The 15,299-nt window shown below is 32.2% G+C and overlaps 1 protein-coding gene across 2 annotated transcripts in view; it reads left to right on the top strand.

Annotated features, from left to right (window-relative positions):
• Positions 1-243: 243 nt before the first annotated feature.
• LOC100934611 (cell surface glycoprotein CD200 receptor 1) overlaps positions 244-15,299 on the top strand; it is a 35,011-nt gene continuing 19,955 nt past the window's right edge. The window contains exon 1 of one of the 2 annotated variants that reach the window (XM_031959664.1): positions 244-548. In XM_031959664.1, coding sequence (XP_031815524.1) covers positions 476-548 — 73 coding nt within the window. In that variant the 5' untranslated portion in view covers positions 244-475. The remainder of the gene's footprint in view (positions 549-15,299) is intronic. The other variant, XM_012547024.3, reaches the window with a different exon arrangement.

Genomic DNA, 15,299 nt, shown 5'->3' with positions numbered 1-15,299 from the left:
TTCAGACTTTAAAAAACTTCTAATAGTTACCCTGCTGGGGATAATCCGATGACAACTGTCAGGTATAAATAAATATCCTGTTTTACTGTCAAACCTAAGTCAGAGTAATTCGGTTTGACTTCATTTGAGTACCCTACTGAAAAGTTAATCTGTTCACAACAGAACCTCATGGAGAACCAATGAGCATGCAGATAACCTTGTCAATCAGCTTCCTTGGTTTTTTTTTTTTCATCTCAGCATTTCTTACAGGAAATCTGTTGCTGTGTCAAGTCTTAGAGAACAACTCGCCTCAAGTTACTAATCAGTCAGAAACACATATTGCTGAAGGAAGAGGCTGGTTGGAGAAAGGGTGTAGAACTCATGGGCTGGGAACTACCAGCAAGGAGAAGAGGGGGTCATGTTAGACAGACTCACCATGTCTACAATTCTGTTGCTAGCTGACTGGCGAGAGAGTACAGAGTGAAAGGGCAAAAGTATGGAAATGAACTCCTTTTGGAAGTCTTTTGATTTGATGCTGCTGACTCTTCTGATTAGCTTCCTAGTAGTTGGTAAGTCTAAATTGTCTTTGAATGGATATTTAGAGAATAATTAGTAAGTCTTGATCTTAAGGACTGCTAAACTAAACTTATGGACTGTTAAACTAAAATTCATTTGCGTACTGTGCCACTTTTTAAAAAAAAATGTATATATATATATATATACAAACACATGCTTACGTATGTAGATGGGGGTTCCTTTCCTGCTTTCTTTAAGCCTTTTCATTTTTTTCTAAAATAGTCTGAACAACTTTTGTCTCCTGGTTTAATAGGAATTGGAAACAAATGACTGTTTTACATGCACAGACTATATGGTTGTTTCATATGATTGAACAACTATGGCATCTTATCTGTGGTGGAGATGTGTATTCATCACTGAGAATTGTGGGTTGGAGGAGATACTCTTCAACCTGTGGGTTTCTGTGGGAGTTCTGAGGGGCAAGAAGTTACTCTTCAGGAGTCCTGGTTTCACTGTAAAGGGTTGGTAGGAGTTACTGTAGGAGGTGATTTTGAGGTTTCGCTTTGAGTAGAAAGAAGTGGGCACAAGAGAACTACATTTAATAATCATATATGATTAAAATGCATTTCCCCAAGTGTTAAGTGTGAAGTCTTCTCTACTCTCTTGAGACATCCCTTTGTGTCGTGGGATAATTTAAAAGCTTGACGGTAAAAATACAAAATAGTTGATGTTAACAATATGCCTGAATACCTGTCTTAGTAAGCATTTTGAACAGAGGGGTTTCCTTTACTTTATACTCTGACTTTTAAGTGTTTTTTTTTTTTTAAACAAAGAATAGCAATATTCATAGTAACACGTAACAGTCCTTAAGGTTGAAATAATTCATCAGTTTAAACTTATTTTGACATCAGGCTGCATAACTTTTGAAGTTATTTCTGTGACTTGATGCTTCTGACAGAATACTTTGTTAAGTTTCATTAATAATCATTCAATGAAAAACTCAGGTTTTGGGGGAATAAGGATGAGTTAGTGTGAGTAGTGTTAGAGATGAAAAAAAGGAGGGAAAAAGCGTCAATAAAAATATGTAGAAACAAATAAAATGAAGATGCAAACAGGGTTATTTGTTGCCACTCTGTTAAATATAATATACACCTTAAAATCCAAATTGCACATCAGAGAAGCTTGAGATTTTATGTGTAATCCTCTTTTTCTTAATTGAAATATTTTTGATGATAACATTCATAAGAAAATAATTTTGAAAAAGAAAATCACATTTTAAAAATGTTTCTAAAGCACTTTCAGGTTTATGAAATGCTTTTGTCACAACTTTCCTGTGAAGAACTGCAAGTATTATTATCCTTATTTTATAGATAAGGAACTGAGACTCAGATAGATTAAATGATTTGCCCAGTGTTCTATGACCAAAAAGTTGTAGAAGCAACACTGAGTAAGGAAAACAAATACATTGCAAATAAGACATTGTCTTATTATTCCCCCCCATAAATTTCACATTAAGGTAAAAAAATCCACCATGGTTTAGAAAATTTATTTTAGAAAAATTTATAAACCTTAATCTCTAATTTCAATGTGTCTATTATCTCTAAATAATAGAAATACTAAATAATACTAAAACACAGAGATACTAAAAGAGAAATGCCAATAAAATGTACCTTTTTTCTTCTACCATATTCCTTCCTACTATACTCTGGGCTCCTTACCTTTGCTTGCACAAGAGACTTTATTTTCCTATTCTATAATACATTTTCCCCCTAGTTGTCTCTCATGTCTGGAATGCTCTGCCTCCTCATCTCTGTCTCTTGGTTTACTGAACTTTCTTCAAGTCCCAGCTAAAATCCCACCTATAAATAATAGTGTTTTCCCTCTATTTATTATTTCCAATGTATCTAGTCTATAGATTATCTGTACATAGTTGTTTGGATATTGTTTCTCCCATTAGACTGTGGATTCCTTGAGAACAAGATCTATCTTTTGCCTTTTAAAAAAAATTTTGCAACCACAATACTTTGCATAGTGCCTGACACACAGAAAGACACACAGCATAGAAAGTGCTGATTTGACTCTTATTTTAGAGCTATTAAAGAAAACTAATAAGACCTTTACAAACTTTATAACATGATATAAATTCCATGTATTAGCATTGTTTTTGTGGAAAGGAACTAGACCTGTGGTTCCATTAATATAGGGAACTCCAGGATAAGGAAACTCCCTCTATCTATATAGATCAGCACCTTCTCCTCAACTTAATAGTTTTATAGAGTTGCCTAGAGCAGGGTTTACTTTTCCACTCTGAACCCTTTTTTGCTTGAGAAGCAAGCTTTGAAGTCAGCTTTCTGTTGCCTATGCCATGTTTCTCTAATTATTATTAATACTAAATAAAAACATATACAGTTGCTTAATATGGTAGATTTTGGTATATGTTATAAGATAATGGGCCTTCCAGAAACTTGACATAAATTTTAGAAAAAAGTGTGGATTGTAGGAGAATTTGGGTTGCTGTTTAGTGCTCAAGATAATTCTGGGACTGTCCTTTTAATGCACATTTATTGGAATAAGTGGGTTTTTCTTTAAGTCCCTGAGACCTTGATAATGGAGATCATTTGGTACTATAGTAGAATTTTGTAAGAATGAACGAATGAAATATGAAATAAACAAATTATTGTGGAATTAGATTGTTTCAAGAATACTATCACCACTACTGAACTATCATTGCCTTTGAGCCAATGACTTTGATACAGATCATGTTAGTTGCTTATAACCAGGGTTAGTGGGAGAAATTTTGTTATCTCAAGCAATGTAGCAAGCAATAGAATTGAGTTTTCAATAGAGTGTCTTGAAAGAAAATAGTCCTAAGTAGTTTATTATATTTCCCATATTTTTAACATTTTAATTTATCTAGTTTTAAACATCTAAGTTTGTGAACATAGCCTTGAAGGTGTTAATCATAAATTATTTTCGCTAATTTCTCCTTAGTGTTAAGACTATAGTTCCATATTTCAATTAAATTCATTATTGCCATTTATAAGTCAGTAATTTTGAGAAGGGCTTATCTAAAGTATGGGTAATCCTAGCAGACCCTTTTATTTATTTTTTTCTGTCTTTTTGTCTTAATTTTCATGTTCCACTAGAGGTCAGTCAAGTAGCAAGAAAAGAGGGTGAAATGCAAAAATATTCACTGTGTCACTAGTCCTGTAATTCTTCTCAGTCTGAGAGAGAGAAGTGACCTCGCTTTTTGAAGAGTATGCTAATTACAGGGCAAGCTTGACATGTAAAAAGCTGGTGGACGTAGGAGAATGAATCTGACAGTGGTTTATCCTTTAAAGGTCTGAAGACCAAATTGAGGATCAATTTGTATAGATATATCCCTTGACTGACTGTGGGCTAATGCATATTTTGGTTATAGTAACTCTTGAAGATTATTTATTAAGCTTTGGAGTAGAAATTCTTAACCTGAAATCCCTAGGGTCTTTGAATTTGGGTAGGAAAAAAATACATACTTATCTCAATATAATTAATTTATTTGGTAATATTAAAAAAAAATTATTTATTTATTTGTTGTATTTAAAATCATTATTCTGAGAAAGAGTCCACATGCTTCACCAGAATTGAATCAATGACATAAGAGGTGAAAAACTCCTGTGTTAAAAGAATTGTATAAATGGAAGTGGAAGTATAAATAGGATGAGATTGACTGACAATAACTTTGTAAATAATGGAGCTAGATTGATAGCTCCTGTTATTTACAAAGTTATTGTCAGTCAATCAATAAACATTTGTTAAGCAGTATATTGTGCCAAACACTAAGGATTCTAAGAAACGTAAAAGATTGTTTTTAACCCCAATAAGCTCACAGTCTAATGAGGAAACAACATGCAAACATAGTTATGTGCAAGTAAGCTATCTATAATATATATATATATATATATATATATATATATATACGCATATATATGATATATAGGAGATAATCAGCAAAGTGAAGGGAGATTGGGAAAGGCTCAGGTAAGATAAATATATGGAAAATGTTAAAAACTTCAAAGTTCTATATAAATGTAAATTACTATCATCATTATTATTAGGATATGTTAAAAAATTAGAAAATTGGAACCCAATTTGATACTAATTGAACTACTATCTCTATGCTAGTTCATTAAGAAAATACATAAAAGCAAAAAAAAAAAAAAAAAGGCTTGAAATGATTTGTTCAGTGATTTTCAGTTGTGTCCTACTCTTTGTGATCCTTTTTTGGGAGATTTTGTTGGCAAAGATACTGGAGTACTTAGCCATTTCCTTTTCTAGCTTATTTTACAGAGAGACACTGATTTCAAGCCTTCCCAGTGCTTTACCTACTATACTACAATTATCTGCAATTAATAGCATATATACTATGAATTGTTATTTAAATAATCTATATTGATATAAAGGGTAGCAAAGACTGGCCTTTCTGTAATATTTCCCTGAGAGAATTTTAATTTCTTGTTAATAAAATTGATCAGGTTCAGGTTTTTGTTCTGACATTAATCACAGGCTCAAATAGCTAGAGTTGGGAGGGATCTATAAAATGGAAGATGCAGGGTTCAAACTTGAATCGTGTGACAACAAATGCTACATTATTTCCACCCATCCCTCCAATAGTTCCTTATCAAAATGAATCTTGGGTACTCCTTGGTTAATTGAATCTACTTTAAAAATGATTGAAGTCAAGCTGATCACACACTTGAGTTGGGTTCTTGGCTTTAGCTTTTAAAAAGACAGAAAAAAAATGGAGTTTGAATTTATATCTTAAACTATACACCACCATTAACTTTGACAGAACCAGCATTCCAAATCATATTTTAAATATGGTAGCACAAATTAAAGTAAAAGAATAAAATATTTGCCTCAACTATGCAGAGAAATGACACTTTTATTAACCAAATGAGTAGGAAAAAAATCATTGGAAACAAAACTAATGGGCTTGATTAGAAAAAGACAGGGAAGATTTTGGGAGGCAGTATAGTATAATGGATGGTGGGCTTCAAAGTCAGGATAGATTTGAGACATATTGATTTTGTGATCTGGAGCAAGTTACTTAACCTCTCTCAGACTTTAAGTTGCAGAGATGATGCTATTAATGTATCTCTGGGAAAAGGGGCATTCTAATACATCGTTGGTGTAACTATAGCTAGGCATAAACCTTTTAGAGAGAAACATCTCAGTTTGCAACAAGGGTCAAAAAACAAATTATGCCTTTTGACGTAATTATTCTATTTCTAGGACTTTTTTTCCAAAATTACTTTAAAAAGGGAAAAGAAAGATCAATCTATACAAAAATATTGATAGCTGCTTTAGCTGTAATATGGAAAATGGATAAAGTTTTGTATATTAATAGAATATTGTGACTATAAAATAAGTAATCATGATAACATGAAATATAATTTATGATAATATTTAATAATGATATATAACATATAATGATGAATACATAAGAAAATATGAAGTGATCTACATGATAGTGAAATCAGTAGAATTAGAATTGTGTACACATTACTATCATTAAAGAGAAAAAAGAAAAAAAAAGGAAAACAAGATCAAAATTAGATTTATTTCAAATAAGCCAGGAAACAAAAACTTATTATTTGTTAATTCTTTTGGTTTTTGTTTTGTTAAAGAACAGTAAGTTAGGATAAGATTTTTGTCACTTGTTTTGTTGAGAACTACTAAGTTTATAATTATCAATAACTTGTCTATGTATACATTAAAGGTAAATTAAAAGGATAAAAAGAACAAGGAATGAATCAGGCAGAGAAAAGCAGGTCTGGCTACCATAGACTTTGGTGCTGTGGAGCTAGTCACTGAGCTACATGAGCTAAAGACTGCAGTCACAGAGACCAGTGAAGTATTTTTGCTGTTGCACTTGATATAGCCATGGCAGCATTGGGAATGGAGAAGAGAGGTTGAAATTTGGAAGAATAAAATAAAGATTGACTACAGATGAAAGAGCTAGAAGATCAGTCTTGGGACACTGGAATGATTGATATCACAAAGAAAATTCAGGTAGTTGGAAAAGAGAGCCTATGTGGTGGGCAAAATGAAGAGTTTCATTTGAGAAATATTGAAATTGTAATGGTAGAATGGTATAACGTGTCTTATCAATAATAGTGAATACAAACTTATAGCACAAATAAGAGCACAAATCAGGCCTGGGGATTGGTGAATAATCCCCAAAAAGGACAGCAATAATTAGAATTATGAGAGTAGTTAAAACAAATAGGTATAATGGGGGTAATGAGGGAATACTCACAGTGAAGAAGAAGGAGACACAAAGAATCAATGCTCAGAAAATCAGAAGGAAAAAAGACAGCATAATAGAAATTATATATAGGGGCAGCTATGTGGTACAATGGATAGAGTGCTTGACCTGATGTCAAGGTGATTCATTTTCCTGAGTTCAGACTTAGCCTGACCCTAGCTGTGTGACCCTGTGTAAGTCACTTAACCTAGTTTGCCTCAGTTTTCTTATCTGTAAAATGAGCTGGAGAAGGAAAAGACAAACCATTCTAATATCTTTGCCAAGAAAACCCCAAATGGGGTCATTAAAAAAACTGAACAAGAACAACAATATAATATTTTGGCTACCCAGGTATAATTTATTTGTGGTACAATTTATAATAACAGTGAATTTCACACCCATCCCCAAGAAAGCAACATTGTTGCTTTTTGATAGTGATTAAGAAATAGATATACACAAATGATACATCATGTTATTTCATTCAGTCTTACTTTTTTTAATCTTTTACTTTCCAAAGACTAGTCTACCAGACCTCATTTATTGAAGTCATTAATGCTTTAGGTTCCCACACTGCCCAAGCATGAATCCTTTGAGACGGTTCTTACATTTTGCCAGGATCTGGGTTCAGATTCAAGTACAGATCCTAGTTCTTTTTTAAGGACCTGTCATTTATCTGGGGGCATTTATCTCTACATTCTTGTAAATTGCAATCATTCCACACTTCTAGTTGAGTCTATATCTATTTCTGTTTTTTTGTTTTCTACTCTTTCATTATTATTTTTTAAAATTATGTTTCCTTAATGTTGCTTTCTTGGTGAGGAGCATGAAATTCAGAATGTTAGTTAAAGTGTAGCATAAATAAATAGTGCTTGGCTATCCAAGATATTATTCTTTCATTATTATTTTTAAAGTCATATTTCTTTAATTCATTCATCACAACATACAAAGAGAGTAGTCCAGATCCACTATATATACATATATAAACATTAAGGATTTCGGGGGAAAACATTTCAAATTTTACATTGGTAGGTTTCACTAAATAAAATTAAGGTATACCTATCTATCTTCCACAAATATGTAATATTTGAATAATTAGTGACACATTTCTGAGTTTATAACTTAAACATCCTAAACAACCCACAAAAAAAAAGTTGATGTTTGAATGCATCTGAGAACAGCCTATTTCTAATGGCTTGTTTAACTTTCCACCAATGTGGCTGTCTCCTGACCAACTAATGTTTTAACAAACTTGAATTAATAGGATGGACTAAAAGAATAAAGATAAAATTATTACAGTGTCACAGTCAACAGCCTCTATTTTAGATGAATAGTTTTTATAGCTCTTTTGAATTACTTTGTAATTTCTTAACCTTATCCTAAACTTTCTCTTTTCTTAGGCATAATCCTTTCTGCTTCATTTGGAAAAATTCTATTGAGAAATAACTGTTAAGTATAACTTAAAATAGAAAACTGTACACTTTGTAGTTAAACTTCCTTCCTTTTTTGGAAGTAAGCACTTAGAACTAACACATTCAGTAAATGAAGACTGGCCACAAAATGTTTCGATGAGAAGGGTTAGTTTTAATGTTTCCTTCATTTGAAAAAAAAAAAAAAAAACTTTTCTGTAATCTCTGAAAATAAAAGCTTATTTGCTTAATTTATTTAATATTTAATTATTTATTTAATTTTTCTTGTATAGTAACTTAAAAGTTCACTGTAGCACAAAATGCATCTCTCATGGATCAAAATAAAAAAGTAAAATTTAAAATCATTAGGGGAGAGAGGTTTAGTGGCAAAAGCAGTAGTTAAATGACTACCATATGTTGAACCAAATAGGAGAATTTAGATGAGAATATTTAGTGGATCAGTGGGATCTGATTTACCTTTTATCCTCATTATCTGACAGTTTACGTTTTGTTTTGTTTTATTTTGTTGAGACAATTGGGGTTAAGTGACTTTGCCCAGGGTCACACAGCTATGAAGTGTTAAGTGTCTGAGACCAAATTTGAACTCAGGTCCTCCTGACTTCAGGGCTGGTGCTCTATCCACTGTACTACCTAGCTGCCTCTCCTTTACTTTCTTAAAGTTACAGACTTAGAATAGGATTAAATGTTTAACTTCCCACTGGAAATCCCGTCTAAAATAATATTATAGTATATAATATTCTAATATGTTTGTCCATTCTCTGCTTGTACACCTAAGAAATCAAAATTTCTTTTACCTAGGTATTCAGAGTTTTTCATTTGATTATTTTTTCTTTTTTCCCCAATTAAATGCAATGATAATTATTAGCATTCTTTTTTTTTAAATTTTTGAGTTCCAGATATTCTATCTTCTTCCCTCATCTATATCTATATATCTCTATATATCTATATGTATATATATATATATATATATATATATATATATATACACACACACAATCTATTAATGAACTACTTAAGAAAAATTTCCAGGGTCAGATGGATTCACAAGTGAATTCTACCAAACAATTAAAGAAATAGATAAAGAAGGAGTCTTGCCAAATTTCTTCTATCAAACAAAAATGGTACTGATACCTAAACCAGGAAGAGCCAAAACAGAGAAATAAAATAAAAGACCAATCTCCTAATGAATATTGATGCAAAAATTTTAAAGAAAATATTAGCAAAGAGATTACAGCAGCTTATCAGCAGGATAACATACTATGCTTATTACATACCAGGAACTATTCTCAGAGCTGGATTTAAAAAAGGAGATGGGAGGAAGGAGGGAAGAGATGGAGAACCAAAGTCACCACATCAGCTCTGCCCTTGGAGGATTAAATAAAGTTCCAAAATAATCTTGTATAATGTAAGTGCTAGTTCCTAGGGACAAGAAGGTTAATTGAAAGAAATTTGTTTAACAAAACCCAAATACTACTGGGTCTGGAAATAGAGAGTCAAAAAGACAGACTTGACCTAAAGGACTACATCTCTGCTAGCTCGATGTGGCTACCAGTGTGACTTAAAAAAAATTAGACATGAGACTATGGGGTATTATACAAGAGTTGTAGGTACTTTCCTGAGAGGAAGAGATTACCTAAACAGCTACAATTCAGTGAAGAAGTAGCAGCCATCAGCTAAACAGTTAAAGTAGATCCGAATTAGAAGCTTAGCCAAAGAGCAAAGAGTATTATTAGAAAGTATTCCAACTGAACTGCAACCCTGGGAGTATTAATTGTCCAGACTATGAGTCCCCTCTTTTACAAGTAGCATGGTGGTAGTCTGTGGGAAAGTATCTCACGTGTGTGTGTGTGTGTGTGTGTGTGTGTGTGTCTTTGTGTGTGTATGTTTCCTTGTTATTTGCTTTGTGATTTTGTTTACCAATTAACATGACTCTGCTTTCCTAAAAGGGAAACATGACTCATGTGCTGTGTTTTTAAAAAAATGAATATAGATTTCACAATGTATCTTAAACCTAAGCTTGAGTCATATTGAAGAAACCATGGGCTATATAATAAATACTAATACAATTCTGATAGTTCATGGATCATTTCATGGATAATTTAAGAATACCTTACTAAATACCAGTAGTCTCCAGATAAGACTTTCATACTGTTTTTTAGATATTTAACTTACTTTGCACTTAAAAGCATATAAGTCAATCATTTAATTATTTTTATGAGTTCTAAAAAAGGCATCCTTATATTGGTTCCTTATAACTCATCTTAGAGTCTAAAAATGGTACCTGGAAGTTTTCCCCTACCTCTTCAAGTTTAGAGATTTAGAGAATATAAATGTTAAGAAAAAATTCAAAATGTTCAGCGAAAGTTTTCCTTAATTTATCTTATTTGTTTGGAATCAATCTTATTGTTACCTTTTGTTTTTATGTCACAGTCATTTCTAGATATGGAAATGTCCTGTCCTACATCCCACCTCCCCATCCCAAAATTGTTCCTTTCCTTATTACAAAGAATATTGTTAAGCAAAAACAATAGATGTGATTATATCTGCAGTGACTATATCTGACACTGTATACAACATTTTGCCTTTATAATTCTATTCTGAGCTCTTTTCTCTTCTTCATCAATTCTATTTCCCTTGGTAATCTCATTAACTCTTATGAATTCAATGATCATCTCTTTGCTAATGATTCTCAAATATATTTTTCCAGGCCTCTCTGCAGATCTTCATTCTTGTATCTCTAACTGCCTATTGGACATCTCCAACTGGATTTCCTGTAGACATCTTAAATTTAACATATTCAAATTTATTCATTATCTTTTCCTCCAAACCTTCCACTTTTTCAAATTTCTCTATTATTGTCCAGGGCAACAATTACCTTCCATATCCAATCTATTATCTGTTGAATTTATTTTTGTAGCGTCTCTCACAAAATTCTTCTCTGACACTAACTGCCATTATTTGGATGTAGGATCATGGCACCTCACTTTTAGACTGTTGCAATTGCTAGCCAATTCATCTTCCTGACACAGGTTTCCTATTACTCCAGTCTACCCTCCACAAAGCTGTCAAAGTGATCTTCCTAAAGCAGATAATGTCAGTCTTCTTTTCAAGAAGTTCCATTGGCTTCCTGTCATCTCCATAATCAAATATAAAATTGTCTATTTGACCATCAAAACCCTTTATAACTTCCTCTCCCAATTTTCTAAACTTCTTACACCACATATCTCCTTCTTACATTCTCAAGTAATTCAATAACATTGACTTCCTTAAACAAGATACTATATCTAACTCCTGGTATTTTCATTGGCTAACCTTCATGAATGGAATGCTTTTCTTCCTTATCTCTTCCTGTTGGCTTTTTAGTTTCCTTCACATCCCAGCTAAAATCCAGTCTTTTATTGGAAGCCTTTCCCAATCCTACTTTATTCTAGTTTCTTCCCTCTGTTGATTATTTTCAACATATCCTATATATTTACATTGTTTATATGTAGTTTTTTTTTTTCAGGTTCTCTCCCCATTACACTATGAGCTCCCTAAAGGCAAGACTAAATTTTGTCTTTCTTTGTATCCCCTGCTCTTAGCAGTGCATGGCTCATAGTAGGCACAGTTATTTAATTAATAAAATTCTGTGGACTAACATTGATAATTCTGTGCCTATCTTCTCAGAGGATGGAAGGATTGTGTGTGTGTGTGTGTGTGTGTGTGTGTGTGTGTGTGTGTATGTATTTGTGATTATCTTTTCACTGGTATCATTGTTGTTATTTTCAATTACTTAGAAGTCAGCTTCCTTTAGTTATCTTTACATTTATTTTGCTGTAGTCATTGTGTATGCTATTCTTCTGGTTCCCTTTAGATTATACTGAATTAATTCCACATGTTTCTTTGGAGACATTCTCTTTTCTTAGTTCTGCTCATCATACATGAAACTGAATTTACACAATTCAATTAATCTATGTACTATAGTAATCTTATTTTAAAATGAAAAATAATGCTTACCAATTTTCATGTATACCTACCCTTTAAATTTGTCATTTTCACCATTTCCTACTGTATGATTTTTTAAAATTACATTCACTTTAATATTACATGTAAGTGTAATGATGCTTGTTGTTTAATTCATATTCCATAGATTTTTTAAGGCATTCTCCAATTGACAAATATCCAATTTTTCTTTCTCTCCTTCCTTCCTTCCTTCTTTTTTCTTCCTTCCTTCCTTCCTTCCTTCTTTCTTTCTTTTTATCTTTTTTCTTTCTTTCTATCTGTCTTTTTACCTTTCACCTTCTTTCTTTGTTTCTTTCCTCCCTTCCTCCCTCCTTCCCTCTCTCCTCTCTCTCTCTCTCTCTTCCTTTCTTTCTTTCTTTTCCATTGGCTACATACAAAGAAATATGAGCCTAAGATGCTGGATCATTTTTCTTGAGTAATCTCATATTATTATTCTGATTAGTTGGACCAATAGCATATATTTGTTCTACCAATAGCATATATTTGTCTTTCTTATCGCACTTACAGCATTAATAGTTTGTCTTTTTTTTTTTTTTAATAACTTTGAAGGGGGTGCAGTAAAACCTTAGTATTGTTTAAATTTGCATTTCTTTTTATTATTGACTTGGAACATGTTTATCATATGGTTATGGATAGATTATGCTTTTTTGGAAAATGGTTTGTCCACATTTTTCATTAGACCTTTGAGGCAATTTTAAGGTTGATATTTCAAACACTCAAGTGCCAGGAAATTTAGATTACAGCTTCCCTAGCCACTGCACTTGAGTCAGAGTACATGTTTGCACTGAAAAATTGTGAGAATGTCCAGAAAATGTCATTGGTACATTGTTACAAAAGAAAGTTTGCTTTAATGTAGAGTTTGAATTTCCTGGATTTTGCTTCACTGATTAAGATCTCAACCAAAATTTACTAGTAATTTGAGATAAGATCTCAGAGCTTAGAGAACTTAGAAAAAGTGTGTTGTATGATTTTATATAATTTTAGTCTTTATGTAATGCTTTGGAAGGTATTATATGTCACATTCATAACAATCCCTCATTGTATATATGCAAGTTGATAAGCATTATTTTTCGTTTAAAAAATGAGCACACTATAGTTCATAGATTAATTGAATTGTGTAAATTCAATTTCATGTTTGATGAGTAGAACTAAGAGAATGTCTCCAGACCTTCTTTTCTTTCACTTATCATTTAATTCATAGTGCTTTATTACTATATTTCAAATATTTCTAATTATTCATTGAAAACGACTAACTGTGGAATTTTTATTTAAAAGAAGCAGCTGTTGTCTAATGGTGATTTATCTGAGAAAAGAAAAAAAGGAATAATTGAGCTAGATGACTTGGTGAATAGAGTCCAAGCCCTGGAGTTTGGAAGATTCATATTACTGAGTTCAAATTTGGCCTCAGACACTTACATGAAACTTTGCCTCAGTTTCCTTATCTGTAAAATAATCTGGAGAAGGACATGGCAAAACACTCCAGTGTCTTTGCCAAGGAAACCCCAAATGGTGTCATAAAAAGTTGGAGATGATTGAAATGACTGAAAACAAACAAAAAAAAAGAGGAATAGTAATTGGAAAGATCAATGAGGGGAAAAAAAAACCAATAATCAATAGTCTGTAATCCTGGCTCACCACTTTTAAAATGTCTTGATGAAAATTGAAAAATCGTACTTACCCATTCAGATATTTGTTTTTCATGAAGACAAAAATCAATCAATAAGCATTTAGTAAGCACTTACTATGTGCCTCACACTGTGCGAAGTGTTGGGAATACAAAAAGAAGCAAAAGACAGTTCCTGATCTTTAGGTATTTATAATCTGGAAATTGTCATAATTTATTTGAATCTTTTGGAATTCACTTGATGTTTTTAGATTGTTTTTGAGTCAAAAAAAGCAGTTGCATATTTAACTTGAAGAGAAGAGATTATGTTTAATTCAATTTTTTTGTGGCAGCCAGAACATGGACAAAGTAATGGTTAGCTATTTCTGTAGATTCTTGACCCCATCAGTGTGAATGCCCATGTTCTGCTGTGATGGGTAAGCAAATGATGCGTTTGATTTTTCAGTGTTAATATGACCAACTCCCAGAAAGCAGGTGAAACATTTTGATCTGCTTTGTAAACCTATATATAGATGCAGTTCCTTATATGACTACAACATGTAAAAGAAAAGAGCTTTCAAAGGAAGCTGGCCTCTGAGTAAATAAGAAACCATTAATGGTAGCAGGCAACAGAAATTTAAAAATGTTATATCCATAGATATAACCATTTCCTCTAGTAGTCCCATGAAAGAAGAAATCACTCCAGGGTGAATGATGAGGGCATTTCTGGGAACTGATCACTGAAAGGGGACTTAAAGATCCAGAATTTAAGTTTATGCTATTGCATAAATCCAATATATTATCTTTGTCATCAGACAATAAACTCCACAATGCTAATCATTAAAAGTGCCAGCTTATGTAATATTTATTTACTGGCCAAATTCCATAATAGAATTGTAAAATTCTTGATACTAAAAGAGATCTCTAAAAATCACCAGGTTAAGTCCTTTGCCTTCAGACAGATAAAATATTGGTTTTTTCTACTTTATGAATGAGACAATTGAAAAAAAAAAAAGAGGTTATGCATTTTGCCCAAAGCCACATAGTTAGAAGGCATCTATTCTTCGGTATCATACTTGGCATCAAATTTTTGTAACAAAGTCTTGCAAGTTAACTACTCCTTAGGAATTCAAATTAAAATGCTAATCATGAACATTATTCCTCTTTGCCAAGGATATAAGAAAAATGAATAATAGCTGACTTATTACCAGTTGTTTTAGACAATAAAAAGATGGCAGATGTAAAGAAATCCACTTAAATATTTAAAGGCATTTTAAATTGATCTTTTAAATTGTGAGTATAAAAGATAAAGATCTTACTCCAAGTTTTCTTATCTCTGCAAGTGAAGAGAGAAATTCTGAGTGGAAGAATAAAAACATTTTGGAAATATAATACTATTATGTTATTCTGGTTTTTAAAATCGAGTTCAACCAGAAATAAAGTAGTCCATGACTTAGGGGATATCTGGAAAAACTATGGTCTA

This window comes from Sarcophilus harrisii, chromosome 3, assembly GCF_902635505.1.
Source record: "Sarcophilus harrisii chromosome 3, mSarHar1.11, whole genome shotgun sequence".
NCBI classification, from domain to species: Eukaryota; Metazoa; Chordata; class Mammalia; order Dasyuromorphia; family Dasyuridae; genus Sarcophilus; species Sarcophilus harrisii.
Note: the sequence above shows the minus strand (reverse complement) of the source record. Positions and strands in the feature narration are given on the sequence as shown.